The sequence below is a fragment of the Girardinichthys multiradiatus genome, chromosome 8, assembly GCF_021462225.1.
Source record: "Girardinichthys multiradiatus isolate DD_20200921_A chromosome 8, DD_fGirMul_XY1, whole genome shotgun sequence".
Lineage (NCBI taxonomy): Eukaryota > Metazoa > Chordata > Actinopteri > Cyprinodontiformes > Goodeidae > Girardinichthys > Girardinichthys multiradiatus.
The window spans coordinates 40917896-40930451 of NC_061801.1; the positions used below are offsets into that span (position 1 = coordinate 40917896).

A 12556-nucleotide genomic window follows, 5' to 3' on the forward strand; every position below is an offset into this window, starting at 1 on the left:
ACACCACAGCCTCCTTGTTAACATCCAGGATGAAAGGAAAGGTGTCTTTTCTTTAAAAACTGCAGTTTGTCATGTTAATAAATCTGCACCGATAGAAGTATTAATTTAAACTTTACATTTTTGTGCTAGGTCATCCTGATCCTGTGATGATAACTAAAAAATATTATAATATAATTGATGGTGTTTACAAACCTCAAAAACTGTCAGTTTGTTGTATTAAAATGAGTTTAATCATCTGCCAATATCAGAACAAAATGAAAAACAGAGCAAATCTGTAAGGGGTCAAATACTTTTTAAAAGACTAATTTTGAGGTACTGGTGACCTTTATTTGATCATTTGTCTCTGAAAGTGAAAGTAGGCAGACAAAAAGTGTAAAGAGAGGGAAAAACATGCATGTTTCCGTGACCGGGACTTGAACCAGCGGCGTTGAGAGTCCAAGCCTCTCTTTACATGAGCCATGCGCTGCACCGCTGAGCAGCAGGACAAATACTTTTTTACACCACTTTAAAATCTGTTACCTTGTGTTCAGGTCAACTTCACTTATTTAGGACATTTCAAAAACGTTACAACGTTGAACAAAGACTTTTACAAGAATAAGCTGCATTAGATATAAAAAGGTCAAATAAAATAAAATATAATATAATCAATGAAATAAAAAGAGAAAACCTTTTTAGCAGTGATGACCGCCTTCCAAGAAGCAAGACTTTCATGTAGCGCTTCAGTGGTCTTCTTCAATAATTCTGCAGGATTTCCTGATGGCCTGATCCACCTCCTGTCTGTATGCAGACTCGTCACTGTCCTGGATCAGAACAATAACAGTGGTGTGTTCTGCAAACGTTTCACAGAAGGGTCCACTGAGGTGCAGTCATTTGACTAGCAGAGGAGTGGGGAGAGAACACACCCCAGGGGGTTGATGGTGGATGCACGAAAAATCTGGATTACCATCAGTGTCGGTCGATGTTTTAACATATCGGTATTGGTCCGATAAGTACTACTGGGCCGATATTAGTCAATATTATTTCTATCTTGGTGCAGTTTGTGGTCATGTGACGGTGATGGTGATGCAGTGCAGGATTGTGGGGCGTTTAACTGAAGTGGAAATGCAATGTCAGCAGTGTGGTCGTTTTTTCCGATATTGAATTTTCATATCAGTGCATCCCTGATCCAAATCATCATCACAACTGATGTGTGTGTGCAAACTTGAGAGCGTTTTGACAAATGTTCAGACCTCCCAGAAGGAAGTTAATCTGAAATAAGGAAAATAAGAAGACTGGAGAGGAATCATTTTTTTGTTCCCCTAAACTTAGTTAACATCTTTTAAAACTACAAATTTTCTTTTAGAAAATAGAATATATACAACAAAAGAGACTGAAGTCAAACAAAGTGTCAGCTACAAGTATTTTGATCATTTCTTCTGAGTACAATATGTCCTCAAAACACAAAAGGTAACAGAAAAAAGGGTAGGAGCTAGAAAAGTTTCAGGTCATCAGTCAATATTACCGTCTTTGTACAGAAGGGCTGTTAATGTTTAAGACACTAAATGAGTTTAATGAACCATTCCATACTGGAGGAGCTCTAACAAACAAACATTTAGAAATGTTAAATTTGGTACAAACAAGTAGTTTACAGCAAATTCCAAGTTGTTATTCTTCATGAAGACATCCACTTTATTGTATTATCTGGAAGGGAGAAAAACACACCAATGGCTTCCTTCAGAGAGACCATTAAAACGCAGCGCATTAAAAACATAAATGCTCAGTTGTTTCTGTGTTGATGTTGCATATGTAGCAATTATTAACTTCTCATTTCAATCTGGTTTTAAAGAACTCATTGGATTGGTAACTTTTGTGAAGGGGAGTAATAATAAACATCAACAACAAAATATGAATTTGGACCTGAATACACTGTTCAGAACCGCTTTCAGAGCCGGCTGCTTCGGAGGTTCTGGACGTCTCCTGGATTGGCCTCAGAGGGGCGCTGTTGTACCGCGGAGCATAAATCCATTGAGAGAAGAAGGATCTCAGGCTACAACAATAATCCAGCTGAAAGGCAGCTCTACGGAGAAAATCTGATAAAAAGCGGTTGATTTGGGAACAAAATCCCGGTGTCAGGAGTCCAGAGGCAGGATTAGGAGAAGAAAAGTGGGAATACTGGTTCCTGGAGGTTAATCTAGTCGCCATGTTGTTTGTTTTTCCAGATGTTTTGATGCGCAGAGTGTAGCTTGTTTCCTTTACCCCCAGAGCTGTTTCTATTATTTTTATTTTTTTTATTATTACATTTTCTCTTCGTGCGGCTGAGCTCCAGCAGCAGATATGGAGAGCCTCTACAAGCGCAAAATGTTTGCCTCCATGAGGAAGACCAAGGTGGCCGCCTCCAAGAAGCGCCAGATCGGCCTTCCCGCGTCCATCCTGGACGACAGCGATGAAGGGTCCTTCTCCTCATCCTCCTCCGGATCACAGTCCGACTTCCAGAGCTCCTCGGAGGACCGGGACTGGAGTGAGTCCGGGGGGAGCTCCAGCGACGACAGCCGCTCGGTGAGCCGCAGGAAGCGCTCCTTCCTGGGAGGAGATGACAGCTCCTCTTCCTCCAGCCCAGGAGGGCAGGAGGAAGAGGAGAGCAGGAGCCAGCCGAAGAGGAGCGCACAGCCCAGAAAGAGGAGCAGGCTGCAGAAGCAGGAAGAGTCTGACTCGGAGCAGACGGAGGAGAAGCGGAAGGAGGAGGCGGAGAAGGAGAAGAAGAGGCAGAGACACAACAAGCTGCTGGCGCTGTCCAAGAGGATGAAGGCTCGGGTCCCCAACAGGAGGAGGAGCCGGGTGAAACAGGTACACCAGAACTCCCACACCATGATACTACCACCACCGTGCTTCACTGTAGGTGCCTTTTCAGCAGTGATGACCGCCTTCCAAGCAGCAAGACTTTCATGTAACGCTTCAGTGGTCTTCTTCAATAGTTCTGCAGGATTTCCTGATGGCCTTTCAGGTTTTTCCACTCAGTTTTGTCCAATTTTAACCATAGGCTCAGAAACTGGACACATACCAGGCCTAAAAACCGAGAAACTGGCTGGTGATCAGAATTAAATGGTGTTCATCTAGATCATCCCTGACCGGTCATTAGCCAGCTGGAAGTTCAAGGGTCTGGTCTTCTTTCTGCTCAGTGTCCGTACCATACGTCAGCTCTAACAACAACACTCTTCAGGGTGGAAGTTGTTCCTAAGTGAAGAAGAGTCAAGGTTGTCCATCTTCATTGTCAGTGAGGTGTTTAAAGTGAGGTCAGATGAAGAACAAGGTTGTTCACGGTTCATTCAGGCTGTGAGATGGCGAGAGAGAACGAAACCTCAGCAGAAAACAGGAAGGCTGGTCTATTTTATTCACTTGAGCTTTCAGTGGAAGGAACACTAGAAAGAAATATTTAGGATGGTTCTATATCTTCTTATGTTGTGGTTCCTAAAGAGAAAACAGATGGATGGATAGATCAGAATTTAGCCACAAAATTCTGATCCGTTCTTCTCTAACCAATATCTGCAGCAGGTTAAAAGTATCAAAAAGCCATCCATGTATCCACTTTAGGATGGTCCTTTTCCCCAGCTACACTCCACCTTCTCCTGGAGGAGCTAATGTGATTTGGACAGATGTTGGTCTCCACTTATAAAAACATGGGACCAATTCATCATTTCTGCAGCTGCAGCGTCTGACACTGAAACATGCAGAAAACTCTAACCTTTGATATGAACAAATGTATTCAGTAGAGGAAAAATGTCTTAGTGGAATCTGAGTGGACCGCCCACTGTGTCCAACTCCTCTCTGCCTACAGGACAGCTCTTCTCCAGCATCTCCCAGTGTTGGACCATACAGAGAGGGGGTCGTTGACCATTCCTCTCTAGATGGTCCTGGATCCTCTTTGATGCTGTCTTCCCTTTCAGATTCTCTACAGGATTGATGACTGAGATGGTCATGTAAGAAGGTTGGGCAAGCAGAACCATGTCTATGTTGATGTTGTATGTTTTGGATCATTATCCATCGGAAGCCTTGTTTAATATCAGACTTTAATTTCAAAGAATTCATGATGCCATGCATTCTAACAAGGGTCCCAGGACTGCTGGAAAAGAAACAGTCCCACAGCAGCACGGATCCTCCACCATGGTTAACACTGGACATGAGGTTCTTTTCCACATATTTGTCCTTTGACCCACCTGGAGATGCCTGTTGGTGAAAACCTCAAGCTGAGTCTAATCTGACCAAAGCTCACAGGTCCAGTTCCAGCCCCATTAGAGTTGAACTAACTCCACGTGTTTGTTAGTGATGGTAGGACAGAGAAGGCTTCCTCCTGGCAGGTCTGCCAAACAACCAGATGGGCTGTAGATATGATATAATGGTTGTCATGGAAACCGGGTGACCCAAAGATGCAGCTCTTTGCCACCTCCCTTTACATCTTCCTCACTGTTTGGTGGCATAAACTGGGTCCTCAACCAGGTGAGGGGCCAATGGCTAAGAGAAATTGGCTTTGGTGTCACATCATATTTATACCCCGGGAAAAAAGAAGTTCCTGTTTACTAAATAAAAGTTCCTTGACACTCAGAACAGCTTACAAAATAAATAAACATAATTTTACAAGGATTGTTGGGGGGCAGTGATTGTGCTCCATCCATCATCCATCCATCATCCATCCATCCATCCATCCACCCACCATCCATCCATCCATCCATCCATCCATCCACCATCCATCCATCCATCCACCATCCATCCATCCATCCACCATCCATCCATCCACCATCCATCCAACCATCCATCCATCCATCCATCCATCCATCCATCCATCCACCATCCATCCATCCATCCATCATCCATCCATCCATCCATCCATCCACCATCCATCCAACCATCCATCCATCCATCCATCCATCCACCATCCATCCATCCATCCACCATCCATCCATCCACCCACCATCCATCCATCCATCCATCCACCCACCATCCATCCATCCACCATCCATCCATCCATCCACCCACCCACCATCCATCCACCATCTATCCATCCATCCATCCATCCATCCATCCATCCATCCACCATCCATCCATCCATCCATCCACCCACCATCCATCCATCCATCCATCCACCCACCCACCATCCATCCATCCATCCATCCACCATCCATCCATCCATCCACCATCCATCCATCCATCCATCCATCCAGTTCACTCCAGTCTCTGGTTTTTCTAGGTTTCATATTTACAGCCAGACCACTGTTGAAGTATCTGTCATAGATTCAAAGGGAACTTTTGTTTCTCTGTTTTAAAATGGTTCTGACCCGTGTTCCCCACCCCAATAAATAACTGGATTCTGCTGCTGCAATGAAGGATGGGTGTGTTTTGGGCTTTTTGCACATCTTTACCAGCAGAAGGCAGTAGGTGTGACCAGGCCTGTAAAGTTCAGTAAGTTCTGGCTCAGAGGACTCCTTTCCATCAGAGAAGTAGGTGTTGGACCTCCTCTTATCTGTAAGGCTCATTCCAGCTGCCGGTATCCAGAGTCCCATCCCTTCGGTCCTGATCCAGATCTCATGAGTATAGCTCCACCTTCACCATGATGTTTCCATTGCTCCATTATTTAGTAATAAAAAGCCAACATCTCCAGCAGGATGTGAATCGCTTTAAACGTTTTTAAGAAAGTCTGGCTGCTTGGAAGGAACCAGGAATGGATCCTTGAAACTGTTACTGATAGGAAACTTTCTGTGTTTTCAGGGATCTGATGAGGAGGATGAATCTAAAGTTGTTGAGGATAAAAACGGTGGTGACCGACAGGGAGAAGAAACGGAGGAAAAGGGAAGAGACGATAGAACGAAAGAGGAGGAGGAGGAAGAAAAGCATGAGGAGGAAGAGGAGGAGAAGCAGTAGAGCTGACCTGAAGTCTGAATGTCGAACCTAAAACTCAATCTGTTGCTTTGTTCTCTCTGTTTTTCCTCATGGATCCAAACTGAAGGAGGTGGACTTTATGACTTTCGTGGTTGCCATAGAAACAGATCCAGATGAAAGATGGGGAACAGGAAGTGGATGTGAAGAGAGTTGGTTCTGAAGTGGTTCGGTGGATGATCCGGTCTCCCACTGATTGTTTCCAGGAGCTGATCAGAACAAACTGGACCGGTTTAAGTGCAACAAGAACTGCTGATCCGTTTGGTTTGGAGCTGAAGATCTCATCAGGATCAAGTGGGTGATGAATTAACCTGGGTCGGATTCAGAACAGATCGGAGAGCAGAGCAGCTCGGTGGGCGGAGCTTCATCAGTGTTATCTGATTCTAATCAATGTTAACCTTTACATATCAGCTGTGACAGAGGACTACACTACCCATGATCCTTCCTGTGAGAGATCTCCAGCCTCTTGTGGATAGAACGTGACGCCAGAACTTTGTGGATTCTGCAGTATTTCCAGACTTTCAGCACTCTGACCTGTTTATGATGCACTTTCCTCTGTTTTGAATCAGATTTTCTGGGACTTGTTTGTATCCAGCTGCTGTTAGAAGAAAACATCTGAAATCATCTGATCCGAACCCCCAGATCTGGACTGTGAGTTGGGTTTCCTTTGTTCAGAAGGTTCCTAACTGAGCGAAAGAACGATCTGTTCTTCTGTGAGCCACCTAAAACTTCTCTGACTGTTATTAAAGGAACGGAGATCATTGGATCGGATAATTCTGTCTGTGGCTCAGCTCTTACTGGTTCACATGATCATTAACCCGACGACAGAATGACTTTTTCTTTTCTCCTCTGTGATGTTTTATGTTCCTTTACACATATTTTGGCTCTGAAAAGTTTTCACACCCCTCTTAAATGTCCAGGTTCTTTTGATGATGCATCGTTTTAAGACTTTTCCCAACATCTCACCGGCATTCTGTACAATTCACCTGAAAATAGGACAAATGCTAAACTCATAAAATGCTGCAGTGGGTTGATTGGAGAAAAGAGCTCAACCTTGAACTTAGATTTAGCTTCAGTGTTCGGTTGGAGACTCTGCAGCATCATCCTGCCTTTGTAACTTTGTCCCGCTTCGCCTGCAGAAGTTCTCCGAATCTCTGAGGTTGGGAGGACATCTCATGTCCACAGCCGTCTTCAGGTGACCCCACAGAGCTTCTGTCGGATTTAGTTGTGGGTTCTGGCTTGGCCCTTTTCCTCCCATGATGTCGTTTAGTTGATTTGGATGTTTGCTTGTGATGCAGAAAAATCAAATCCTTCTTCATCTTCAGCACTCTGGCAGACACTTGGAGGTTTCGGGCCAGAACTGGCATTCAGAACTTTATCCACCTCAAAAAAATCTCAGTTTCATCTGAAGAAAGTTGGTACCTCAGCATGATGCTGCCATCACTGTGTTTTCCTGTGGGTATGGCGTTCTTTAGTTGTGCTGGGTTGATTTTTGGGCCAAAGTTACCTTTTGGAATTGTGTCCCAAAGATCCAGTTTGGTTTCACCAGACCAGAAGACATTTTTTCACTGGTTTTGAGGAGATTTTGGACCAGACCCGATGTCTGGGTGTCTGTCTGGCAATCGTTCTACTTTGTGCAGGCACACGGAGAACAGAACAGACGATTGTCAGATGTAGAACCTAACCAGATCTTGGCAGACAGTCCTCCAGCGTTGCTCCCGGTTTCTTGGAAGCCTCAATTAGCAGTTTTAGTAATTGATGACTGGCTTCATTGCACCATGATACATAGAAAATCATGTTGAAGGTCCTCCTGACCCTCTGGAACCTCTCTGCAAACTACAGGAAGGAAATCCTACCAGAACATCTGATCGGTGTTGCAGGTTCATCAGATTCGGATGGCAGGTGTGGACTGGATCCAGGTGTGCTTCAACAAACAGTTTAAGGCTTAGCACTCATCTAAGCAGATTATTGCAGCTTTTTGTCATTTTATTTTTCTCTGGAACTGATTGGTTGAACTGTGTAGGACAGAGGTCACATTAAAGGTGAGACGAGTTTTTAAAACATTTATTACAGCCTTGATTTTCACATCACAAGACATTTTAACAGAGGTTTGTTGGCTTTGAAGACCTGCCAGATCTCAGATCTAGCCTCGGTCAGCTGTGTAAATGGACCTCAGTGGGAGAATCTGCAGCTGCTGGCAGATGATTGGCTCTCTGTTCTTTGTTTCTCATGTCTGCTCCAGCAAGTTAAAGACAACTGCAGCAGCAATTTACAATTAGTTTCTAATCAACTAAACTCAGAGTATTTTTCTGTTGAGTCAGCAGGCTTTCTTTCAGTGTATCTAAACACGTTTGTACAAACATTTGGGATAATTAATCTTCAGGAATAAAGTTCTGGCCCACGCCATTTGTTTCCTCTTGCATTGTTATTTTTTTGTGCATTACAGTAATGCTGGCATGGAAGCTGAGCTCTGCCCTGCACGGTCTGGGTTCAACTTACTTACTGGAGACCATGGAGGCGATACTACCCCACCAGTTCTCGAGCCGTTCTTCAACATAACAAAGTTCTGTTTGACGTGTTGGCAAAATGGAAACATGTTGAAAGACTTCAGGAGGAAATGTTAACATCAGCGGCTGTTGTCACTTTTTGAAGGTGGAATACAGAAATCTATTACAGTTGAATAAATCCGTCTGACCTGAGGTTAAACTGACCTGTTTGAACTTGGATCATGTCTCTTTATTTCCTGCAGTAGTTAAATGCTCTTCCTCCTCCTTCATGCTTTAACTTGTTGGGTTCTTCAGTGGGATAAAAACGTCCCATCTACAGGAACTTTTCAAAGAACAAAATCTTTTTTAAAGCTGACATGTAAAAGTTCTGCTGCTGATGCAAAGACAACTAACACAGGATTGAAAGAACTGTTTTAAAGTTCTCAGCCTGGTTCGTGGTACTAACCGGATCTAAAGGACTTTCAGTGAAAAATGAACAGGAAATGTCCTGATCACACTAGATCCGGTCCGGTTCTACGTTCTGTAGGTGTTCTGTTTCTGCAGCAGCTCCCACTTCTAATGCATCTAATTTCATATCAACATAAATAACGTGTGTAAATACATCTTAAATACACTCTGGTACCTTTCTGTTAGTTTTTGCAGCTTTTTCCAGTCACGGCGGTGCGTTCATGTGCTCATGTAAAAACTGGACAAATCATGTCCCTGATTCCTCTCTTTTTCTTCTCTGATGTGTCGGTTTGGTGATTCTTTGCTGAGCTTTAATGAATGAGGTGAGCCTGTCGCTCAGCTGGGATCCATGTATGGAAGCTGTTAGGGACAAACTGAGCTGACTGCTCTGCTATTTGACTCACTGCAACAGTTTCTACACAGGATGTAAATTAATATATTCTCAGTGCTCCGCTCTGGTTTTCAGTGTTTCTGTTGCTGAATAAAAACCTTCACACTAACCCACTCTGGTCTGTTTTCCTGGAAAATCCTCATCTTTAAACTCTGGGAGTAAATCAGCAGAACCAGACAACATTTATGAACTGGAAGGTGAATCTTTGGGCTTAATGGTCCATTTATGTTCCAACCCCCACCAACAGTGCTCTGAAAAAGTTTTTACACTCTCACAGTTTCCTCTTGTATTTACTTTTTTTTTCTGTCACGCTTAAATGTTTCAGATCATCAAGCAAATAATATCAGACAAAGTTGATCTGAGGAAATACAAAAAGCAGTTTCCAAAAGACCTTATTTATTACAGAAAAAAATATGGAAAAACGGCCTGGGCCTATGTGAAAAATACAGAAAATTCCCATACCATGATAAGGCCACCACTGTGCTATTCAGAAAGGACAAACAGGGTCTATTTTTCTGTAAAGTGGTTTTCATCAAAGGTTCTCCAATGTTCTAAAGGTTTTTGTAGGGTTTTCTTTCGCTTTCACTCTTTTTCGCAGTAGAGAACAAGTTTTAGATCTAAAAAACCTTCAAATAAACAGTCATATCTTTCAGGAACAGGAACAATTCTGTCAAATAGACGACACAGTACCCGATAAAACATTATCCTTTAGTTGATCATCTATATTTTTGAAAGTTTTGTTAGAAATGGTCTAAGTAGAAAGGTAGCTGTCAGAAAAAACACTTGGAGTTTATAATAAGTGGTCTTAGAGGGCCAGAATTCGTTGTTATTGTATGAAGAAGCCTCTGCCAATCACGTATCTGAACAGAAGTCAGGTGACTCGATCTTGGCCGCCATCTTTGTTACTGGCGATGAAGCCCAGTTTGGATGCTGAACGGGGAGAGCAGCGGAGTTTTCCTGGAGGAGTAGCTACTGTTTGGGTTGAAACATGGTTCAGACGTGCTCAGCGTACGGCTGTAAGAACCGGTACCACAAAGACAAAGACATCTCATTCCACAAGTAAGTGGGTCTGTCGCTAATCTGAGCGCTGGGGGCTGCTAGCTGCTGACGCTGCAGCTGATAGAAACCTGCGACCACTGCTTTAAATCTCACCGCGCTTCTGCACCGCTTCTTACGGCTAGCTTCTAGCGAGGAGACACCGTCCTGCTGCTTTTAAGTCCACCTCGTAATCTAAACACCAAAGTGGAGGTTCAACTTTCAGATAACATAAGCAAGCTTTGAGCATCTTGTTAAATTACTTTTTGACCTCTTAAGAATAGTCACAGATATGATCAAGACCGAGGGTTTACTGAAGCCTTTTGATTGAATTTGATTTTGTCGCTGAGTCAGAATGGGGTGTGTATTTTACGTGGTATACTGGAACGCATCCTGAAGTTTTATTTGTTGACGCGCAGCCGTAAAACTCCACGTAGAAGCGCAACAATAAGCTGAAGTTGGCTTCCGACCCAGGAAAACGGCTAAAGGGCAATTCCACCTAATTTTCATTACATTGAGCATCTTTAATCTTCCCTAATTTAAAAACTACAAAACTTAAAGGGCTACAGCCTCCTCATATGGTGCAGCTGCTCAACCTCAGCACTCCTTTACTGAATATTCTCCATTCTTTACTCTGGATTAGTGTCCCTGAAACATTGTTATAGTTTAATAAGGTTAGTAATTACACTTAAACATTATACATCTTCCATCATCATCATCGAGGATGATTAGAAACCTCTTTTCTTAATAAAATGTTGCATCACCTTACAAAGACGTTGCTTAAAACATGTATTGCTGGTTATGGTTTGTAAAGTGAGATAAAGATACAATAACTTATAGGTTCTCCTTAGACTGTGGATGTATTTCTTTGTCTGCTGCCAAGTGCATTAATTTATTTGCTGTTACTAATTTAATCCACTTTTTACTTTAATTTTGATGCCCCAAGGACCCGTGTGTCTGACACACTTAGATACGTGTATGACTGTCTACATTTGTATCATAAATACATTAATATGAGAAAAAACAAACACCCCATAAAAAAAGTAGATCCAAAGGAGCTGGAAAACTAAACCTAAAGAAGGCCTTGACAATTTAACAAGCTTTTAATTACTGTTTCAGCTGCTTTGTCCCAAAATAAAAGATTATTTATTTACTTATTATTATTATGAAACTGTTCTATAATTATGTTGAATTTTATAGCCATAAAATAAAAACAGTATTAATAATAATAATAAATTAATTAATAATTCATCCTAAATAGTAATTTAACATGGTTAATAGACATGTCTGCCTGACTTTAAGGTATATTTGTATGAGTTTAATTTGAAAATTAGAAAATAGTTACATCCCACCAAACCAAAAATGGACTGCTTCAAAACATCAACCAATAGGGTTGATTTAAAAACTACCTTTATAATATAAAAGAGTTATGGACATCTGCATAAACGGACACGTTTTTGTCTATTTTGAGTTTTCTTTAAATTCTGCTCTATGTGTGCAAAATATGTAGAGCATGTAAGGAACTAATATGTTTGAGGATTTAGACGTGTCTTGATGTTGAAAGAGATGCCAAAGGTTCCAGTAGTTTAAGTTTCGTAATTTTTAAACCCTATCAGATTAAAGAGGCTCGATGTAGTAAAAAATGGTGTGAAATTGCCCTTTAGGTGTTTCACTAATCAGAAGCCAACTTCAGCTTTGTGTTTTTAAAGAGCCTTTTAATCAGCTCTGGGTTAAAATCGAAACTACTCAGACTGTTTAAAGCTGGACTAAATTGTTCTCCGCAGTGACAAGGCTTCGGGGGTGGATGAGATCCGCCCTGAGTACCTCAAGTCTGTGGATGTTGTAGGGCTGTCATGGTTGACACGCCTCTTCAACATTGCGTGGCGGTCGGGTACAGTGCCTCTGGACTGGCAGACTGGGGTTGTGGTCCCTCTTCATAAGAAGGGGGACCGGAGGGTGTGTTCCAACTACAGGGGGATCACACTCCTCAGCCTCCCTGGTAAGGCCTACGCCAGGGTATTGGAGAGGAGAGTCCTGCTGATAGTTGAACCTCGGCTTCAGGAGGAGCAGTGTGGTTTTCGTCCCGGCCGGGGAACACTGGACCAGCTCTATACTCTCTACAGGGTACTCGAGGGTTCATGGGAGTTTGTCCAACCGGTTCACATGTGTTTTGTGGACCTGGAGAAGGCATTCAACTGTGTCCCTCGTGATGCCCTGTTGGGGATGCTCCAGGAGTATGGAATCGGGGGCCCTTTATTAGGGGCCATCCGGT

General features: G+C 42.8%; 2 protein-coding genes across 2 annotated transcripts in view; both read left to right on the plus strand.

Annotated features, from left to right (window-relative positions):
* The first annotated feature begins 193 nt into the window (after window positions 1–193).
* ccdc82 (coiled-coil domain containing 82) lies at window positions 194–9358 on the plus strand. Its single transcript, XM_047372598.1, has 2 exons — window positions 194–2823; window positions 5737–9358. Exons 1-2 carry the CDS (start codon window positions 2314–2316, stop codon window positions 5887–5889), a joined length of 663 nt encoding a protein of 220 aa, XP_047228554.1. The 5' UTR covers window positions 194–2313; the 3' UTR covers window positions 5890–9358.
* A 560-nt stretch (window positions 9359–9918) lies between these two features.
* Window positions 9919–12556, plus strand: part of LOC124872507 (THAP domain-containing protein 1-like) — a 9378-nt gene continuing 6740 nt past the window's right edge. The window contains exon 1 of the mRNA XM_047372600.1: window positions 9919–10308. Coding sequence (XP_047228556.1) covers window positions 10238–10308 — 71 coding nt within the window. The 5' untranslated portion in view covers window positions 9919–10237. The remainder of the gene's footprint in view (window positions 10309–12556) is intronic.